This window comes from Opisthorchis viverrini (assembly GCF_000715545.1).
Source record: "Opisthorchis viverrini unplaced genomic scaffold opera_v5_5, whole genome shotgun sequence".
NCBI lineage: Eukaryota > Metazoa > Platyhelminthes > Trematoda > Opisthorchiida > Opisthorchiidae > Opisthorchis > Opisthorchis viverrini.
The window spans coordinates 3,372,213-3,394,768 of NW_008751661.1; the positions used below are offsets into that span (position 1 = coordinate 3,372,213).

The window sequence follows — 22,556 nt, forward strand, 5'->3', positions numbered from 1 at the left end:
TTCATTGGACAAAATTTTTTCTCATTTCGGGTAGTAGGTGCGTGGAGAGACCTTCCTCCGGCGGTTGTTCACGCTCCTTCTTGAACCCAGTGTAAAGCACTATTAGACATTTATTTATACGAATCCTCGCCCTGGCAAGCACACTGCCCCGCGCTGAGAACATAAAGAGCAGTGCTACACCCTCTTTCCACTCATGCCTTTCAGATGAACGACAACCACTGACTAATAAGAACAAAACCGACCCGGAAAACTTGGCAATAACCTCGATCCTGTGTATCAATCCGTGAATCAGTGAAAGCCTCTCAAGCTAACGTAACACCTAAACAACCACCAAAGTTGCTCATCGTACAATGACACCGAAAATGAAGTCAAGAACAATTGTTCAGCGCGTCATGTATATAAGGTTAGCGGCAACAACCCTCTGGAAATTCCGACGCCTTCTGGCTGCGGCACTGGCATCCGGCATTTGGACAATACTGGGTCATGATTGCCTGTTGGGTCCGGACTTTCAACCAATCAGGCCTCGGCTCGATGTCGGACTGGCAAATGTCCCGAGTTTTGGCCAATCAAGTGCGGAGTAGGCTTCTCGGCCGTAGCAGCACATAACTGTGGGCAACAAAGCGAGATCCGTGTGGAATTTCGCCTAACAGGCGGTTTCAAGAGCGCTCCTGTTGGGAGGGGTACGAGATGGCTCGGTTTTAAGATTTCGAACCCGGACTCTGCTTCTCGATTTCCCTTGTCTGCGTTGAGCAACCTGGCAGTATCTCGGCTCTCGTGCTCCCCCCTGGTGGCTAAAGCTGAATGAATTTTGACGCTGTAGGTGCTCTTTTACAACGGACTGAATGGTCGAAAATTTGTGTCCTGCAAGGATATCCACTGTCTCCATTCTTGTTCAACTTCGTCACTGATGAAATGGTGAGGCAAACACTGAGTTCTTCAAAACCCTGGTGTACACTGTTGCTGGTGAGAACCTTGTCGGTCTATAGTAAACAGACGACATCGCCCTCACCTTTGAGGAGCAAAGCGAAGCAAAATCCTTGTTGAATAGAATGCTCACCACCATGCCCTCTTTTGGCATGCGCCTCGCATCTTGAAAGTACAAATCATGCTTCAGGACGATTCAAGGAGTTTCATTGGAGATGGTGGAAAAATTTACATACCTCGGTGGTTGTATTAGCTCCGACGGCAGTGTTTTGATGAAATCAGCGCATGGATTTAAAATTACGCATCACATTTGCCAATGTGCATAACTTCTGGCGTCGAAAAAACATTACTGCGTCTTCAGGGTCGTGTATACCAGGCTACAGTTAGGGCTATGTGGTTGTATGGCTGTGAGACGTGGATTCTTCTGGTCTTTGATCACCGATGCCTTATAGGCCATGTTGGTTTTGGATGGAGTCAAGCAATTAACAACGAGATGACCAGAAAACACGTATCTGGTTGTACAGCAAGTACTTGGTTGGTGGAAAATATCCAGATCATCAATTGGGGCGACTCGGTCATGGGATACGCATGCCGAAACACCATATACCGAGACGAGTGTTGTTCCCCGTACTCCATTGAAAGCGAGAAAACCTCAAGATGGTATGTGTTAGCTAGCTGGGTGATTTAGGAGCTCGATGAAATTTCTTTCCCTCTTGTACTTGGGTGAGAAAACCTCAAGGAGGAAGACAAAAAATACCTGATAAAGCTGGGCTATATTACGGATGAATCTATGGAAGCAACAGCGCCACGCCCTAACAGTGAAAAAATGAACTCGCATTGAAATAAAACGGAAGTTAGAATTGTTCGTTAGGAACTGACCGTTCTAACACCTCCCCTATGAAGATCTACAAGTTTTCAGATATGGAATCAGCCGTGGTGTAAATGTGGTGGATGGTAATTCAAAAGTATCCAAAACTGTCCAGAGGAATTGAGTTATCCTCACGCCTATCTCGGCGTGAGTTGATCCGCTTGGCAGACTCACATGGCAGACTACATCGACTTCGTGTATGGTGTAACCATGAATCCATTTCTCCGCCGCTGCGATAGTCCTTCGCCTAGACCGAATCACCGGACTTATTGGTGGTATGAACGGCACAATGATGGCTGTGGAACTGCCACTCTATTTGTATGTGCTGGAGAGGGCTTAGTGGTCGGCGTGAATTTACTGCCCGGAAGGTCCGTGGTTCCAACTTGACCTTCGTCTCTCGACTTTCCATGTTTAGGTTGGGCAAACTGGAGGTACCCCAACCCTCGTGCTTCCTCCGGGTGGCATATCAGCTAGGCTCTGGAAGGGTGTTACAGCTGAACGATTATATTTATTTTTTATCCTGAGTTTGGGGGGATGAGCGTTCCACATCAATCGGTAGACGGATTTTACGCCCAAAGAGGCGCTTCCGCGGGTGATTTGTTTTTTGGCTTGTTTCTGTTAGGCGCCGCACGGTAGCTCAACAAGAAGGTTTCAGTAATCTCCACTGACGTTCCCTCTCCTTTAAGCTTTTTAAGTACTCTTTTGAAAGTGTCGACAAAGCGTTCGACTTGGCCGTTAGACTTGAGATTGATGGCGGCGATCTAACGTGGTGAATCCCATTTTGGTTGCAAAACAAGGCTAATCCCCCCTAGGTAAATGCACTGCCGTTATCTGGCGTACCAAATCGACTGAAGATGCGAGTGAGTTGCACGATTGTGGAGCGAGAAGTGATGTGATCTATCATGATTGCTTTCTGCCATTTACTGTAAGCGCCAACCATGATAAGATAGTGCTGATTGTGTAGACGCGGCCAAGGATTAGTTGGTTTAGGCCAAAAGGATAACTCGGTTTTTCATGGCGATTTCGCAGAACACCGACATTTGGAACTGAACTGCATAAGTTCTTCTAGCTGTTTGTCCATACCTGACCAGTATACATAACTGCGTGCCAAGGCTTTCATTCGTTTGATGCCTGGCTGTCCAAAACGAAACTTCTTTAGTATCCGCGCTTGAAGTTTGGTTGGTATATAACACGTTCACCAAAGATAAGGAAACCATCGACTTCGGATTGAGAAAATCTTCGATGGAATAAGGACTGAATGTCTCGTGTCACTGATGGTGGCTAGCGTGTTCGATGACAGTGTAATACCTGTTGAAGCACTGGACTTCATCTGGTTTCGTTCAGGACCATTGTTGAAGTGACTAGAAGGGCTTAAATGGATGTAGCAAATACGGTGCGAACTCCGGATCGACGAAAACGGGAACCACAACCGTATCTTCTGCCGTTTGTCGTGAGTCCATCAGTCTTGATAGGCGTCTTCCTGGCCAATGGTATCTGTAAACTGGAATTTGATTGGAAAATCATGGCCAAGGAGAATGGTCGGTCAACGCTGGGGGCGATTTGCCGTATACCGGAACTCCCTTCTCCAAACCGAAAATGCCGACAAGTGGCTTGTGGTCGGTGGGGAGTGTGAAATGGCGGAATTTCTTGACGACAAATACGATTGTAAATAAATCTTTTTTTATTTGTCGGTAATTGCGTTCCGGCTGGCTTCTAAGATCGGACTGCTTGGGCGATGCCTTTTTTCAGATCCATCAGGAGATCCGATTCCATGGTTGGATGCATCTGACGTCAGAATGATATCCACAGATGGGTTGTAATGTGTAAGCAGCATGTCTGATGATAGAAGTGATTTAAATGTGCCGAAAGCTGATTGACATTGAGGTGACCGATTCCGAGGAACATCCTTTCGGAAGTGAAGCATCGGTGTTGAGCACTGATGTCACGCCGTCGATGGTAATGATGATGATAATGAGCATTCTTTTTGGGGAGATGGTTGTGGGAACCACGAACGCGGTGCATATCTGGTACTGGCTCACTAACTCAGGAAAGAGCGCTATGAGGGCACATCCGTCGGTGGTGGCATTCTCTGAATTGCGTCAATGTTGCCCGGGCCAGGATGACGACCAGATTTATCGAAAATAAAACCCAAATATCGTCCGGGCCAGGATGACGACCAGATTTATAGAAAATAAAACCCAAATATTTGATAGGCATAAGAAAGGATGCACATTTTCCCTCTCGGAGATGAATGACATTCCTGGATTCGATCAACTACTGAGGTTAAGCGATAGGCTGTCAAAACGATATCATCAAGTACGCCACGACGCATGTTGAACTATCAAGCATAGCATCGATCTCTTGGAATATGGCTGGCGCCGTTTTCACTCTGAAGGGAAGAAGATTGAACTGAGAAAGACCACGATGCGTGTTACTGGTTAGAAGTTCCTTGGAGTCATTTGCAACTTCCATTAGCCAGGTCGAGTTTAGCTAAGCAAATGCCTGCATTGAGTTTGGTAAACAGGTCTTCGTGACCAATTCAAGGCATTGGTATCGGATGTTGAACAAGTGCGTGGCTGAAGGCTCTGAAGGACGTCACACAAGCGGGTCCAGCGGCTCGCCTGCCGTCGTTTCCTAGCAGGACTGTCTAGCTAAAATTTGTTTGTCGTTGTGCGCCGGACCCTCTATTGAATGAGGTTTTGCCAGGGACGTTGGATCGATCCTGTTGCTGTCACCTACCATTACATTCAATTCAATTTATCAGCTATAAACCGCGTGCCATAGCCACATTGGTTCCAGCTTCTACAGTTTCGATCACCGGAAAACGGGAAAGTGCGACATACAACCAAACCTTGGAGGCGAAGGCATGTTTAGTTTGTTCGGAAATTGGGTAGCTACGCATTGAAGGCGATAACTTTGATTCACGAGCACTACTGATTGCGCGATTGGGCTAGTGTCCGCCAATGTCATCAACCACTGATGATTTGAGTCCTGGAGTCCCCATCCATGGAAGCACCAGTACCCACCCGGCTAAGTTTACTGGTTAGTTTTCGCACGCCGTTGTCAGGTGATACATTGTCCACCTCTCGGTCGTAACATACGCAACTAACAATACTCTCATGCCAAGCTCGGCGAACAGAGCAACAGCCACCTGATCTATTGCCAACTAATGCACCCGAGCTACCAATATTCCAACACATTACCAACACTGTATCTTCTCAGGCATCGGAGGCTGCAGCAGCAACTTTGAGCCTTTCGTCGATTTTTCGGTCGATGTATCAACCTGCGTTTCTCTCTTTCCATAGAAAACCCCTTGTCTCATGACCGAACAACCTGAGGAACGTGTACGTGGGGTGAGTAACCATTCAGTTTTTTTCTAACGGCTGCTAATTATTTTGTTTCTCTGTTCAATTTGAGAATCCTGCTATTCAATTTTGTCTAGATGGTTGTTTGTCTAGTTGGAATCCAGCAGATAAATCAAATGTCGCTCTTTTTCCAGCGAGGTGCTCTCGAAGCAGGCCCGAAATCGGCCATGAGTTTTTTTTAGAGCCTAAATCCTCACCAAATGTCTCTTCGTTCTGTTTTGCCAGCGAAGTCTACTCGTCAGCCAACTATCTCAACAGAAGCGTGGGTCCTACTCGGATGACGACTTGTTCGATGAAGAGTTGGACAAAGACTCGGAACAACCGGAACCGGAGCGCCCAGTAGTTCCGACCAAGTTGCCGCGCATTACCCCTTCTGTTTCGCTGGTATGGTGTGTTTGTTTTCCATCTTCAGTCTCCGAGAATGTTCATGCCCTTTGATGGTACTATGATTCCTTTGGATGTATTCCGCTCATGTACACTGTTCGACAAGACATTCGCTAACAACTGCGGTTGCTCTGTTCTCAAGACAGTATGTTAGGCAGTTTTACTAGTTTGTGCTGCTCATCAATCATCCGTCGAGCTCGAGATGGCTCAGTGGTTGGCATGAATTCACTGACCGGAAGGTCCGTTCTTCGAACTCGAATGATCTTGTCTAGGCTTGAGCAAGCGGGCAATATATCGGCCTTCGTGCTTCCTTCGGGTGGCCTGGCACCTAGGCACCGAAATGGTCCTACAGCTGAACCAAAACATAATGTAATATCCGTGTTTCGGATTTGTTCATACTCAGCCCGATTAGGCGAAGCCAGCTTTCCCATCAGTAGATCGTGTGGTAAATCAACACGCAGTTATCTTGTCTACTTTCCGTCCTGCATTTACGGCCATTCTATTCAAATAGGTGGTGTTGTCAATCGCTGAACACTGGAACGGCAATGGCGACAGCCGGTGTAGTGTAGGCGGCAAAGAAAAACATGTTGCGGATGATTGCACCTCTGTCTCATGCACGATCAAATATCACCACTGTTTAGGAGACTTAAACAGACGGCTAGACAAGACCGCCTTTATGGATGTTACAGTGTAAAGATACTTTCATCCGGCTATACCACCGGAGTTGATTCGTGGTTTCGCCGATGCTGACGTTGACTCGGGGTTTAGCCAACTCCTCAACTGGTGATAGATCAACCATCAGTCGTTATAGCGCTTGTTATCGCTCTTTGCACTTTATTGAAAGCGTTTCCTGTGAAATAGGACTTTCATAACAGGGGTCCTGCTGTGACATGGATTCCGCTGGCATTTCGTGTGACGCAGAGGACTTTACTCGGACGTCTTGGGTAACGAGTAGAATCGCCTTCTGCTCCCATTCCAACGGCCCAGAAAGATGTTCTGTCTTCTAACGTCTACTAACATCCCTACTAACAAACCAAGCAAATGGGAAAACATGAAGCGCCTCGATTGTTGACATTGCCTCTAAATTTAACTACCAATTTGGCGGTGCCGTTCAACATTTCCATGCAAGCTCTCCACTACCTCTCAGATGGCAGTTGCTCATGCGAGCATTAGAGTTGCACCTTCCAACGAGAGCCGAGTGACTTCGGGACCTTACTCATACCATATCCTAAGTGAAGCCCTGTACCGATCTCTATCAGCCACTGCGCTCCTCATACCTGAGATTCCTCGGTAGGATACGTGCAACTGGTTCAGCACTATCGTAAACCAGGTGCCTGAAAATGGTAGATTGAAATGATCATGCCCTGGTGAGCTAACGCGCCATAGTTTTATAAAATTTGATGTCGGTGAACGCTGTGAAATCGACTGAAATTTCGCGGGTCTCAACTGGATGGACGCCTGCAACATGAACCTCCAGCAAACGGGTTCCATTTGTGCTACCATTGTACGTCAGAATATATGCGACCTAGACTTTTCTGGATAGTGCTGGAAATGAAACCAGGATGTCTGTTAACTGGTCATCTGCCGAGTCCTACTTGATATCCATTGTTCCTTTTTCGCTGCTATGCTTTCAGTGAAACAATCCCGTCATTAATCCGTTAGTCAGATTGTCTCACTTGTTCAGTAACAGTTTAGATCAGGGGGTCACATATTCCAGTGCAACTCGTCGCCCTATCCTCACCAGCGATTAGGTTATCCGGTCTTTCGGCGAATAGTTAGTTATCCTTGGCAGGTTGTCACCATATTCTCTCAAACTTCAAAATACTTCCCTATGGAGCTCTGACTTGTTAGTCTTCACAGATCACTCGTGCGATATTTCCTCTCAGTTGTTCCTACCTAACCTTTATCAAGCTAAGATAGATTCTTGCCGTTTTATTCTACGCTTCATTTCCCAGGACAAATGGTTACCTTGCCAAGTGAATCCGCACTATGAACTCTCCCACTGTAGATCAATCCTTCGTGTAACAAAACTTGTTGATTCTCAAACTCCGTATTTTGGTTGTTTCTTCTTACATCACTTTGCTTTCTTTCCATATCCCTTACTCGGAATTTGCAGTCTGTTGCCCCGTCTACCAACACGTTAAGCTCGACTAGTGGAATATCAGTGGATTCAAACCCGGTACTGAAATCCTTAGTCCTGGCCCCAACTCCTTCTGTGTGTGCGACCACGAGCCTCACGAGACGGATTGGAAGCGCACCTTTGAAGATCCTCCCTCGTGGGCAACCAGATTTAGCGTGGAGGGCTGGCCGCTTGGAAAGTATTCTGCTGAACGATCGTCCTACATCCACACAACTTCCGTTAGGACTGTGTCTTCCAAAACGAGGCCGCCCACGAGGACGGCCGCCAAAGCCACAGACAGAATCCACTCACGAAACACCGCTCAAGCAACAAGTAGCTGAAACGGATGTGGATAAAGCACAACGCCCTTGCCCAATTGTCCCGAAAAAACCGAGTGAGCATTTTGGAATTTCGCTGTATTGGTTATTTACGAAAGGATTCCTGATTACGTTCCTTATGTGAGCAAAATTACACCATCCCTATGGTGTAGTTACATGGTGTGGACAAAGTGTGTCTCATTTGGTCAGCAGGATTTCTCGATGAACACTTTGAAGGTCTTTCAATTGGGTTCTTAGTTGTTCACCTGGGCTGTCCACCGAACTGTCCCTTAGATTCTCACCAATACTCTGTGCGTTCATCAGTGTTCATAACACACACATCGAAATATAAATATGGCTTGCGTCTCTAATTCTCAATAAGGTTCGCTGAGTTGGGCAATTTAATTGCAAACTTTTCATCACCGATCGAGGTGACACCATCAGCGCGTTGGTCACGGAGCTAGTGGCGCGTAGTGATGGGTTGTTCGTTTTGTGATGAAACATTTGCAGTCAAATTGCCCAGCTCAGTGAACAAATTAGCGGCCAGCTACGCTACCTGAGGTACCAACATTTTCCTCTATAGTGACAGATTTCCCCACCTTTCTAGTAGCAACAGTTAAGCCTCCACCGGATGCATTATTATCTTCCTGGAATGAAATATTCGACATGACCTAGATACAATTCGTGGGAAAGACACCGGAGTACAGCGTCCAACCTTCTGGGTGACAGCTCTGCTGCGGTACCGTCGGAGCTGCTGTAGAGGATTTTTATTGTAATCAGTGATGCAGTAGGTCAAGTGAACACATGATTCCGTCGTTCACACTCTCTTAGTACTATGTGGATATAATACTACGTATCCTGGGCTGATCCTTGTGTTCAGTTATTACCACGGAGATCTTGACAATATCTAGCATGTAGGTTGTACACACCGGTATTCAGATTCCCTTCATAATCCTTGGATTTACAATGCACCGACCCAGCTGCGTTTGGACAAGACGTTTCGGTTCTCTGGCGAAGACATACCAAGTATGATGGTAGCAGAATCCTTATCAAGAATACTCAGTGGCGCATAGTCTGGCCCGTAGGTGTGGCTCCGACAGATGACTCCCTGGATAAGTTAGAGGCTTGTAAAAAACCAATTGAATTTCATCAGCCGTTGAAATTGATCGGCGGACGCTTGATCCTCCTAGATACAGACTAGAAAGAACTGCTAACCAAATAGTCACGTGTCCTATCTCTCTGCACCCGTAATGAGCTTCTGTAAAGATGAAAACTCGGTTTTTCGGGGTCCGACCGAGTTTTCACCATGGAGAAAACGCCGCTGTTAATTTATATTCTACTCTAGTATCAATTGGTTAGTCGCGTTAGTCATAGGAATAAGTTCTAACTATGCGGTCCGAGCTACTAACATATAGGTTCCTAGTTCGAATCGAACGCTTACTTTTTGGTAGGTCCTTCCCCGGCTAGAGCTTGGGTAACCTGATGTTTTCTTATCCATCCGGCTTCCTCTGGGTGTCGAAAAGTTATACGTACTCATACAACTTCACCCTCACCCCAAAACGTCGATGGTGTTTTCCAAAGCGCACGTTTTAGCATCACTTGGTTTACCGTATATATAGCTATTTCTGGCTGAAGTGCTCATGATCATCGGTAAATTTCACTGCATTTGGATCTATCCTAATAATTCGAACAGTCAATGAAACAAAGCTGAACCTGCCCCAGACATCCGTTCTTCTGTGTAGATACTGTTTTCTCCTCACGCTATGTTTACTGCGTGCAGGTGAGGTGACAGCCCTTTGTTTAAATAGTGAAGCGCGTGTAGAATTCATAGGGAAACCTGGATGTCGTGGTGAAATGAGAAAATACATAGTATCTTTGTTAAAATAGTGAAGCGCGTGTAGAATCCACAGGGAAACATGGATGTCATGGTAGAATGAGCAGATACACAGTATCTTGGTGTCTGGAGAAGTGAATCTTGTTGAGGGTTGGTTGGAGCAAGGGAACTAGTAGGCATTTTCAGAGACGATCTGCTGTGTGGTAATAGGGAAAAGGTGTGAAAAGCTCCTGTTCTGCAGTGAGGCATTTTTAGAGACGATCTGCTGTGTGGTAATAAGGCAAAGGTGTGAAAAGCTCCTGTTCTGCAGTGAGGAATCGAAACCTAGTATGGAAGGCTGTACGTGAACGAACGGTTGGGCCGTACGGCTACACGGTTGAGATAGCAATGGAAGAGGCCAGTTCCGACAAACATCTGTAAAACAGCAGGAGAAGCTCCATCCCGATGGTTCGGGACTTCTCTCAGACTGTTGGTCTTGAATAGTGTGGTTACCTGGTATACAGGTTTATTCTGGCTGAATTAAAATATACGAAGATAAGACTTGAGTTTCCCACATGACGTCAATACTCCTGGCTGGCACCAATTCGATATCTATGGAGAATTCACGTGTGCCCGAGGTATTTAAGAACTCGGAATGGACAACCGAATTTCCTAGGAACTCGGGTCACGAAGAGTTTGACATGAGCGGATTAGGGAGGTGAACCGGGTCAATGAGGTGGAATGGTGAATGGGAATGGGTTTATTTGAAAAATGATGGTCAAACGATACACAGTGGAAGGAAACTACCAAGTGAGGTGACTGGAGTGGGTTGATCGTTGCTGCAATCGGTTCGAGCTTTTCGAAAATCCGCGGTGCCGTAAAGGATGGTGTGTGGTCTTCTAGTATTTGGGGTGACGTAGTTTGCCGGAACGGTACTGCCAAGAATGGTGTAGGATGCGAACGCGCGAATACGGAAACAGACGATAAGCGTTTGACACAAAAAAGAGTTGGATCGAATACCTTTTTGAGGTACTCTTGCTGTGTTGTTCTGAGCCCGGGAGACACCACCGCCAAGGCTACTTCCAATCTGTTTTGTCATACATGAAGATTTTTGCAGGCTGTTCATTACGCCAGAAACAGTCGAATGCCTTCGAAATATCAAGAGTACCAAGCTTTTATCATTAATTAGGCCAAGGGAGGATAATCCTACGCGTCAAAATGAGGCCTGCAAAACGGCACTATCCGAACTCTTACGGATGATCACCCTGGAATAACAGAAACTAAGCGATAGTTACTGGGACCACACAGGGCTTCATTTTTTAGTGCGAAGGACAGAAAGACGCCTGGAGATAGATCCGACTGATATATCTTGTTTCATAGACCACCAGTCAAGTGGCCCAAACTTCCGTTTCGCGATTAGGAGCGCGGTCTCGCATACATGACGCTGTACAAGACGGATAGAGGCTTCATACATCTGTGTTTCGGTTTCCTGGCTTACACCCGACGTATGCCGAAAAGCATTTTTAGCTTGCTTCACAATGGACGAACCTAAGTTATCACGTTTGAACAGGTGACTATGTTCGATCTCTGAGCGCTGTGATTAGTTTGTTGGACGCCCGGACAGGAAATTGAATTCAAATGTGAATAAAATCCAAGCGGCATTGAAGACATCACTCAGGCCACCTATCCAAGATACTTCATGAAGACGTAGATTCAGCTTGTATCAGGTCTGAGACCGTGTTTTTTTTTGAGAAATGCCTTTCATTGCCAGTTCATATTTTTACTTGAGTTTGCCAATAAATATTTGCTCAATCGGCGTCTTTTGGAGTCTCGCTTGAAACAATAAGAAAAATGTTGCAGTTCCGGAACCCTGGCAGTGTCTCAACCCTTGTGCTTTGAAGGTTTCGACCATTAACGATTTACTGGAAGAAGGCCACGATTAAACTTTTAGGTCACTTGGTTTTATGAACTTTCTCCGCATCTACATGTGTCTGATCGATATAATATCCTGACTTCAACCAAATAATACTTTCCATTCCCTTGTACTGAAACATTCAGGACGCCCGGAAAACCAACAGAAGGTAAGTCGGCTTTAGTAGGCTGTATTTTACTTTTCCTTGGTCCTTTTTATGGGGAGAGTTTCTCTGTTTCAGAAAAGTTTGTAAAGCAATTGTCGATTCATTTCCAACTGATTGAGAATTTCTTACTTACCGTACCGTAGCGTTTTGTTCCAGTGGCATACGTTGTACCTTTAAGTTACAAGGATCAGTAATGAACTTTTTAGGAACTCACTCAACATCTCGCCTGAGCAATTTTCCAGGCTCGAATTCAGGATCTACGTCACGTATCCTACCACACTTGTCCTCGGATTATGCCTGAACCTTACTGGGGATGCTAATATTACTTCTAGTTTAATCGGAAACCTGTAGGCACAGAAGTGGTGCGGCAGTATGCGTCGAGTTTGCTCAGACTCCACGTAGCATACGGACAACTGGGAACTCAAAAGTGGGTTACCGAAATAAAGATGTACTCGGATCCTGAAAATCCCCGCTAAAGAATCGTTCTATCCTTATCTGAACTCATGAAGTGGATGTAGATGGACAGAACAAGTGACGACGAGTAAACTGTGGACTACGGGCCCGCCCACTAGTTCACATAGCTGAGGAATCTGTATTAGGTTTATCGGATTCCCTAAATAGAGGCGGTCATTGTATGGAAATAAATAAACGATTACAAGGAAGTATATATCAACTAGACATGTCGCACATATGCTTTGTTTCGATTGTCAGATCTTTGTCTATTGGAAATTCACACCGGGAAGTCTCTGTGACACGCGCTAGTCACTGGACGTCCGTAGCCTTTCCTTCCCAGTTTCCGTCCCACCAACTGTGTATCCCACTGAACAGACTTGCTCACTCTATGGAATGGGGTTTTCTCTACACAGTCCCGTAAACTTGTGCAGAAGCTTTGGATGGATTAGAAATCGCCTGCTCATAAGAAACTTGAAACGGAATGCCATAATCCATGAATAATCTCGCCCCAGGAATGACGCGTTGCCTTCCAGATCTTTTCACAGACGGTTGTGCACAAAACATTTATTCGCTTGCTAGATGTTTTACACTTTTAGTTCCGTACGTATTTTTTGTTCTTGGAATGGCCTAAACAATCAGGTGAGAATCGACAACTACACTCATTTGCGTATCAATTCGGTTTTGACGGGAGACTCACCTGGCATCCAATTGAATCTCTAGTTTATGGTGCTGTTCGCAACCTTATGAGCAGTGTATTAAAAGTCTATACAATGCATAACAATATCTCGAATCAACAACCTTATGAGTAGTGTGTTACGTTCATACAATCAGATGAGTACTTCTGGCGTTCACGCAAGGCCGATTCGGGGATGCCAAATCTGACGATCCAGATTAGACTCTACGTTATGTTTTGGGAGTACCAGCACATTGGTACTCATGAATTCAGTTGCTTTATGCCTTATGTTTCAAAGTCGTGTGGAATGAACTTGTCTTACTGTCGATGCTGAAAACTGTTATCTTGCCATTATTCATCATGTTGATGCGACGCGTTCACAACTTGTCGCGGCCTCTCGCTCGCTTTGGGACTCATACAAGCGTAGTCTTTGCCTGGACCTAGAGGTTTTCGCCGTAATCAATCGATTATCCGTTTTATGGTCGTCTGAATTTGTTTCGTTCTGGTGTGGGATATTTCGAAAAGACCAAAGCACTTACCTCATATGCTACCTCTTGCAGAATCCTCCGCTCCTTTTGCCATTGCGCGAGAGCCATCCGCTAACGAATATGGCATTACCTCCGCTGGACATTGCAGCTCAGTTCGGTAGGTGCTTCGCTGTCTTCATCAACCCTGAGCAGTTTGCGAGTAATGCACTTCAATTTTTTCAAATTTTTCAGTTATAGACCAATTTTATCCTCTCGAAACGTTCTTTAGATCAGTCCCCAGATAAGACAGAACCGGAGCATCGGGAGTGAGCAGCTGACAGCCAGCTGGTTCAAAAGGCAATGGGACAGTCATAAAAAACCAGGTGGATCAGGGCTAAATGGTCAGCTTCGTGACGTCGGCCTATACCGTTTAGCTCCTCGTAGTACCGGATCAGCACCACATTGACAAGCAACCCACAGTCTTGGTATTTGTTGACTTCAGCCACACATTTTTCTGTCTGACTGCCTATTGTTCGAAGCGCCTGTGCAACCAGCGGCGCCAGCGGTTTCTTTGTATAGCGCATTCCTCGTATTAGCAGAATTTCGAGTGATGTATGGCTTCCTTTCCTACGATCATCGGCGCCTTGTAAGGGGACCCACTTTCTCGTTTCCTGTTCATCTTGTTGATGCGATAATGAAGCTGTCAGTATGAGGTATGTGAAAATGCACATCATCTTTTGTCTACTCAACGTTGATAAACACACGTCTCGGGAGCATTTAAACCCCACTCCATCATAGCCTGATAAGGATTTTAATAGGATCATACTGACAACAAAGCTAAATAGAAACTGGGAAAGTGGCCAACCACGCCAAGCAGTGTTGGTGATTCCAAACGTAAACCTATCGCGGACCCTTGATCGTCCATGGAAGTTGGCACAGCGCGTTTACTTGGGATAGGATTCTATTCGAAACACCACTGCTCGATAATACCGTAGAGTTTGATGCTCCACGGAGTAGTGGGCAAGCTTAAGTCAGGGATGTTGTTGGTCGTTGGATACAGTGAGGCATTTCAAATATCTGTCTGTGGGTGACGACGTGGTGTATAATTCTTTTCCAAAGACGAAAGCTAGCTTCATTCGTGGACCTGCCTTTCTCAGTATTCGACCAATGTACTTGGAGATAATCATGCTGATGCATCAGTTGCTTTCATATAGCATTCACGTGTCGTTATTGAAGATCGGAATTACTATAGAGGTGTCTCATTCCGAAGGGATTATTTTTTCGTCCCAGCTCGCACGATGAAATTCGGCCAGAACAGGTACGAGAACTGCACCGACCTCACTAAAAAGGGGATGATGCACTCTTTCTGGGCTTGATACCATTTCGCGCTTCATCTGTTTGGCGATATAGGTCAATAGGTTCACCTTATTGAGTTTAGCCGATCGATCCGGTTAGGTAGGATGTGGCTGTTTCCCGGTGTGTGTCCTTTACTTTCGAATCCACTGAGACTCTGCCCTTTCTTAGACCCTTGCTTCCAGTTTTCGGGTGCTGATATGTACTTCCCGGTATTAGTACGAACAGCTAATCGTTACATTATCCTTTCTTGATCCTATTGTTTTGGAAGCTTTTGTGGATGACTTTGTAAGCACGGTCTGTTTCAGACTTGAGCGCCCTTCCTCCAATGGGCCTTCACTTTAATAATCGTTCAGTATCTGCTACTTACTTGGTATGGTCTAGCGCTATTTTCGACCGCTTGCTAGTCTAGTTGATTGTCATTCACAGGACTTAGGTTTTCCATCACAAGATGGCCCGAGTGGTTAGAGCGCGAATTTACTGACCAGAAGGTCCGTGGTTCGAACCTCTCGACTTCCCCTGTCTAGGCTTGGGCAATCTGGATTATCCCAGCCCTCGTGCTTCCTTTCGGTAGCATGGCAGTTAGGCACCGGAAGGGTGCTACAGCTGAACGATTTTTCTCGTCACAAATCCTTTTCCCTCATATTTGATACACGTATATATTTTTTACAGACGTATTTGCCGCCGTGGATAATGAGAAGAAACCTTCAGGCGCGGACGATGGTTCCCAAACCCCGACCGCCAACAGTGGACTACCTACCTCAGCTTCCTCCAGTTCACTTTCCGCAATGCCCGGCCGGATGAAAACCAGTTCTACCGGAGAGGATGTTGACATTCAGGTGATTTCCACTGTACACACTCAAACGCATATTGTTTTATCTTCCAGAGTGCATTCTAAGCGTATTTGCTTTCGTTCTACACACTGGATGGGGTTTTTTCCGATGAAATTTCATGAATCTTGCTATACTGTGCCACATTGATGTAGTGTTTCGTTAGAGTAGAAATTTTGTTGTAGTGCAATTTGACTGCATAAGAACAATCGTTCAGCTGTAACATCCTTTTGGTACCTAGCTTCCATGCCACCCGAAGGAATCACGAGAGTCGAGTTACTGGTAGGTTACCCAAGCCTTGACAAGAGTAGTCGAGATGAAGACGTTGGGTTCGATCCACCGACCTTCCGGACATTACGTTCGCATCTTTGCCATGTCGAGGTCATTTGACTGCGATCCTCTTAACCGGAAAATCAGGTATTTTTTGTCATTAAGTCAATATTATCCCTTGATTAATATAAAACTATTAAAGACAGGTAGCGCTGTACTGACCCACTTACGTGAATTTTCTGCATTCTTACAATAAATCCTGGGGTTCCATCACAGTCAAGTCACAGGGCGATTTGTGAATAGTGCCCACCGGCTCCCTTTTTTCTCTTTAGTAGTCCACTAAGTTTGACGTTTCAGTCACATCGATCTACGGACTTGACAGTTATACGTGTTAGACGCATTTCACGTAAAAAGCACTTGACAAACGCTGACGATTACAATCAACAGCCGATGGAAGTCCCCCTGGGCCCGCCCCTTACATCCCTGGGCGGCACGCACGGCTATAATAATAATCGTTCAGCTGTAGCGCTCTTTCGGTGCCTAGCTGCCATGCCACCCGAAGGAAGCACGAGGGCTGGGATACTGTCAGGTTGCCCAAGCCTAGACAGGGGAAGTCGAGTGGCGGAGGTCGGGTTCGAACCACGGACGTTCCGGTCAGTAAATTCGCGCTCTAACCACTTGAGCCATCTCGCCCTACGCACGGCTATAACCGGCATGTAATCGTGAAACCACTTCTTGCTGATTGAAATAACAGACCACTAATGTGATACGCTTGGATTCAGGTCAGCGATACTCAGCATTTTTTCCAACGTGGCAACAAACCATCGACTTGCTGTTCAACCAGTGCGTATTCCGTCAGCATATTGTTACTCTCTTCTACACTTTTATCATGATGGGCTAGGTGGGAAATAATTGGCTGACTTTTTTGGTATTTGGTTTTCTACCATCAATCGTGTACTCTCAGTCTTTCCGTGCAAGTTCAGATTGTCCTAGGAGGCATCTTACGGGATCATATTGTCTACCATCTGAGTCAACTGTTTACAACCAAGATGCCCCCTTTCCAAATCCATCACCTAAACCGTCGGTCAGACTAGCTACAACTGCTCATCCCATTTAGTAGCTTGTGGATTTCACGGCGCAAACAAATCTCAACCTATGGCGAACATCCCAGGAGCGATATACAGTTGTCAAGATTAGTGGGCAGTTTGCTTCATACGAATCTTGAAGAAGATTCGAACCGGAGATCGAAGTTTGTGTACCACATTGTTCATCCACTGACTCGGTCGGCGGTGTGATTTACTCGCACCGAAGGTGATAAGTAGTGTTCTCAGGTTGATTAAGCCTAGATCCTGTGAATTTGGCACAACGACCTAAGCACAGTCTGGACACCATCGGTATGCACTACCACTGGACAGCAATGTTTGCAAAAGTTCCCTTTAAAAACCCTTAGTGCAGCATCAATCGAGGAAATAGCTCTCAGGTCTGACAATATATTACTGTAGGTGAACATATTTTTGAAAGAGAAAAAAAGAACGAAAGAATCTGCGGATTTTCTCGAATAGATAAGGTCGATTTCGGCTGAAAGTGACAAAGTATTTGCTGTAATTTTGATTGTGGTCGTGATCGTCTTCGGAAACTTCCTACTTTAATAGATCTTTCGCCGACAAAGTTGAAGAATATGGCAGTCGAAGCGAACCATTCTCTCCCCTTAAATGGTAGTCTCTTTTCGGTAGGGTTATTTGGAATAGGGGCGGGATGGCTCAAGTTGTCAGAGCCCGAATTTACTGACCGGAAGGTCCGTGGTTCGAACCCGACCTCCGCCTCTCTACTTCCCCTGTCTTGGCTTGGGCAACCTGGCAGTATCCCAGCCCTCGTGCCTCTATCGGGTAGCATGGCAGCTAGACACCGAAAGTGTGTTACGGCTGAGCGATTTTTTATTTGGAATAAATTATGACCGTTTGGAAAAGCCATTGAGGGTAATTTTCCGAGGCACTTTTCTTTTGAGGTATTACTGTACCCGGCACTTAGTGGCTATTCTGATTTGAACATGACTGCAATAACCAGCCTTCTATGCCAGTACAGTACTCCCCGTCAAAAAGATTAGTATGCAAATGAGCGATTTTCGCTAACAGCATAATTCGAACCTCCCTACCAGTCATCTCTGATGCTCGCCGGTCGCCTAATGTTGGCCATATTTTTGCGTGGAAAACACCGCTCACCACCCTTGTTTTGTTGGACTACCTTCACTTTCTTTCTTTACTTTATCACAGAGGCATCTTCGTCAATCCCATGGTTTTAGTAACGAACTTTGTCAAAAGTGCTTCCATTCCGACCGGTAGCCACATGAATAGCAATCTTACCAGTAGTAGTCTTACGAATTTCACAAACCTAACCGACTCCTACGCTAACATGGCAGCATCCACCGTGGAACATCCAGAAACCTTCCAAATAGACCGCATCAACACTGACAGCATGCACTAGAAGGAGACATGCATCCCCGAGTTTTAAGGGCAAATGGTGCTGCAAGAATGAACATTTAGTCTGTGCTTGCTATACAAATGTGAAGAACCTCAGTCAGGAGGAAACGCCTGCTGGATTACATGTTAACGACTAGTCACATCCGCTTCTGGAACTGTCATCTTCACATCCAGGTTTCACAGGCTTGGCACATTTCTGCCGGGACTGTTTTAAACGGTTGGAAATAACATGTGACTACTCGGTAGTAGCTTGGGGATGCGTTCCGTGTCCCAGACCCCTCCGGTGATATTGCCTGCTGTGACCAGTTTGAGGTGCTAGTAATCGCTGGTCACTATTTCGAGCATCCAACGTAAGCTGAACAGACGTCTTCCACTTGTGGAGTTTGTAGTAACGGTATTTTTCTCAGCTTAGTTCTCGGTCTGAGCCACCCAAGCTAGCGTTCACGTCAAAACAACCACCAAAGATGGTCACGAACACTTGTACAACGCTTCATATGTATAGTGTAGGCAGTAATAACTTTCTGGAAATTCTGACGCGTTCTGGATGCGCCATTGGCAACCGGCATTCGGCCAATTCTGGGTCATGATTGGCTGTTGGGTCCAGACTTTCGACCAATCAGATCCCGGGTTGATATCGGACTGGCAAGCTTCCCGAATTTTTGGCCAATTTCGCACGGGTTGGGCTTCTCGGTCGTAACAGCACCTGACTGCGAGCTATAAAGCGAGATCCGTGTGGTATTCTGCCTGACAGAGTTTGCAATCCCATCGAAAACAAATGATCTTTCGCAATGAATACTGATGTAACCCTCCATCCATGCAATGTATACTGTGTAAAAACCGTTTAAAATGTTTTCAAGAAGTTTTTCTCATTCTTTCATTTCAATGAGTAGTTTATTATGCACTCATATTTTACCATGTTCCTCAGATTTAGGCTGAACACAACGATTAATAAGTGCTCCGTCCTCATTGGTGTGGGATACACCGCATACATGCATATTGTGGGTGTTCCTTACTGATAGGTTCGTCGCACAGACAAACGATGACGAATTTACTCAAAGGTCCTGACAGTCAGAAACGACGACTTTTCAAGTGACTGTTGTGTACCATCGTCAAGGAACATTGACTCTGACAACTTGACCTGTCTTTTTCTGGACGTTTTCTGTACACCCCGTCTTTCACGGCGTCCGTGATCAGTCCCCCCGTTATGGTGTCCTTCAAGTGTGCCGTTTATTATTCTCCCCTCACAGGCGCTTCGCAATTATCGTCGCCTTAATGGCTACAGCCTATTTGTATTTATGAACAGACGCAAGTACGAGAGCAACGTTGGGACCGATGAAGTGACGGATTTGGGAGACAGTCAAAAAGATAATTGCAAATGGCAGGTGAGTTGTACGTACTATTAGACATCATTGGTGAAAATATCAGGTATGTGCGGTTACGTTCGGTTACATGCGACCTTTTCTGTTCACTAGGCGATCTGGTCAACATTATCCGAAAAGGAACGTCGGGAGTGGAAGGCAAAAGCTCGCAAGATAATGCGACAAAACCAACAGCCAATGAAACGCGAAGAACAGGATGGCAAAGATCGTCGGTGGAATGAGCGACGCAAACTGGAGAGACAGTTGGCCCGGAATGATGTGGCTTTTGCAACTAACAATCTGTTAGATCTTGCAGCCCACTTCCAGTTATTGAGCGATGCTTTTGCTGGATGTGCGAGTCAGTTGGAGGAGTTTGAGGTAAATGCGAATTCATGTTACCTACTTCATTAGCTTTCTTTGAAGATTTGCTTGAAAACGTCTTTGTTGTTCTAAGTATGGGTCCTCTGTATATCTGTTCCTCACCGACGGACTCACTCACTCATCAACCTGACTAGCCTACACCCCTGAGGGATACCTTCACTTCACACCTCGCCTATCTTTTAGCCACCACAGATTACGAAGGTGAGACGCACTCAGTAAGTATGCTAGTAGTTTTAGGAGAATAGTTATTGCTTCATTTGTCATCAACAGGAGCATCTTCACCCCATGGACTCCACGGACTCAAGGGACTATGAGGTGATTTTATTCCGGCGACGTACGTGTTTTTCATGCTTGTTTTTTGTACGAAGCGAGCTGGGTTACTGTTGAATAAGATAACTTCGGTGGGACAATCATTCAACGTACCGTTCCATTAAATGACCGGCGGGCACACATTGACGGTCATCAACTGGCAGCTTGCACACTTCTGCACCTACCTGTGTTGTGTTGGACATTTAGAATACTGAAAGAAGGGGTTAAGGCGTGTATGTCTGACATAGGTATTTTACTTTACAGGGGAATGCAGTTTATGAACAAGAATGCACCGGATTAAGATACGATTTTCGCTTTCTATCCTTGAGCTTCAAAAGCTAAAGCTGTCAATGCAACGCCACACTATGTTCCTGGATCGAAGACTGGTTCCTACTTCGTTCTTTGCGTAATGCAGCAGATTCGTGACCAGACTACAACTGTGGTCGTTGTTTTGCTCACGGGTTCTTGTGTGAATGAATGACATCCCAATCAACGGTCTCGTCGACTTTATTTTGTCCACTAGTGTCACAATCCCCTTTGAAAGCAGGCAAACTATGTAGGATGTACACGGATGATCTCATACTTCAATAAGTCCAAAACTGACCTATCGGGTGTATCGGTCATCTTTTTTCCGGACAATTTTTTTTTACTTAGACTGCCTCGTCTGCTTGCAACTCCTGCTTATTGGTTGTGTGCTAACTAGCTGAAGATTTTTCATAAACCATGTACCAAAGGTTCGTTGGTTCTAGCTGGTACAATGCTGGTCACCGAAAAATGAGAGAGTCAAGCATTGGAGGTGATGACGTCATCACTTAGTTTGTGAAACTGAACCTCTACGAGTTGAAGGTGACAGCTTCCATTCAAGAGCGCCACTTAATGTGTGACTGAAGCGTGTCTGCCAGTGTTATGAACAATTGATTAGATAAGTCCTGGGGTCCCTATCCTAACAGTTGGTAGTTGTCGACCTCTCTTCATACCCCATTGCCAGGTTATACACTCTCCACCTCTTGGTCGCTTTCTGTGAGCACAAGGCTGGTTACAGAGAGGTTTGTGAGACAGACGGTCCTCTGGTACGCGGAATGCATAACCAGCGTAACTTTTGGGACGTAACCGTTCTTTTTTTCCTAAAACCGTCTGGTGTACGTCAGCATTGCTACTCCGATATTCTCAGTAGACCTGGATAGTCAAGTACTGACAGCTCTCATACGTCACCTGCACGTACGAAGATTTGGTCGAAACTTAATTGGTCACGGGGAATCAGGGCTTTTGTCATTTGTCAAACAACGCGCCAAGTATTCTGCTGGGCTTTTTACCACAATTTTCTGGCCTCTCTCCCTGACTCACCTCAGAGTGTAGGGGATCGTTTTACATTGTGCTGGCACATCTCAGTTCGTTCTCGCTTTTTAGTAGGGAGAAAACATACGTTATCTTTCTTTTCATTGGCCCACAGGGTCCAGTTAATCCGCAGGGTGTTGAGTCGTTACTCTTGGATGGTCTGTTGGCCTGTCTCATACCTCTATTGGCTCTCGCTTCTGAAGAAGAAGTTCTTTCGTCTGTGCTGGACAAGGAACACGTCAGTCTTGCGCTGAAACATTTAACCTACATTTTGCCAGTTTGATTTTTAATCGTGCATAATTCACCGTCCAGATGTATTGTACAGTTTCACATATATCGTTTTACATACACAGCTTACGTTTTTTCCGCTGAGTTATCATCGATAGTTTGTGTCTGCATTCTGGTGCCCAACTGCTTCTTCGTGTGCAAATGGGATGGGACTGGGGAGTGTTGCTTAGGTCTTCTCACCCATCGCATCCCTCTGTGTAGTTCAGTCGTTTACGGTTGGCTTTAGCGATGAACTGACTAACTCCACGTTATTGTGCAACAGTAGGCATAAAATCCCCACTGCCTGATGTATAGGGCAGGTGGTATTCCTATAGTGTGGATATAGAAATCCCCACTTGGGATTCGAACGTGCAATATCCAGTTGGTGCTACTTGGTGCGCGCTTTTTTCCTTCGCAGATAAGTAGAACTAAATTACTTCACCATATTGGGGTTGTTTTTCGGGCAAGCAAGCCGACAAGTCAACGGATTCCGCTCACTAGGACGTTTTTTATCA

At 45.7% G+C, this 22,556-nt stretch overlaps 3 protein-coding genes across 3 annotated transcripts; 1 reads left to right on the forward strand and 2 right to left on the reverse strand.

Annotated features, from left to right (window-relative positions):
- Positions 1 to 5,112: 5,112 nt before the first annotated feature.
- On the forward strand, positions 5,113 to 22,119 carry T265_00543 (hypothetical protein; the record flags this gene model as incomplete). Its single annotated transcript, XM_009164347.1, has 9 exons — positions 5,113 to 5,145; positions 5,383 to 5,541; positions 7,658 to 8,054; positions 11,849 to 11,871; positions 13,555 to 13,639; positions 15,487 to 15,653; positions 19,639 to 19,773; positions 19,864 to 20,127; positions 21,890 to 22,119. 9 exons carry the CDS (start codon positions 5,113 to 5,115, stop codon positions 22,055 to 22,057), a joined length of 1,431 nt encoding a protein of 476 aa, XP_009162611.1.
- T265_00544 (hypothetical protein) lies at positions 10,569 to 10,889 on the reverse strand (the record flags this gene model as incomplete). The annotated part of the gene is made up of 1 exon (XM_009164348.1): positions 10,569 to 10,889. One exon carries the CDS (start codon positions 10,887 to 10,889, stop codon positions 10,569 to 10,571), a length of 321 nt encoding a protein of 106 aa, XP_009162612.1.
- T265_00545 (hypothetical protein) lies at positions 13,812 to 14,195 on the reverse strand (the record flags this gene model as incomplete). The annotated part of the gene is made up of 1 exon (XM_009164349.1): positions 13,812 to 14,195. The coding sequence occupies one exon, from the start codon at positions 14,193 to 14,195 to the stop codon at positions 13,812 to 13,814; it is 384 nt and encodes a 127-aa protein (XP_009162613.1).
- Positions 22,120 to 22,556: the final 437 nt, after the last annotated feature.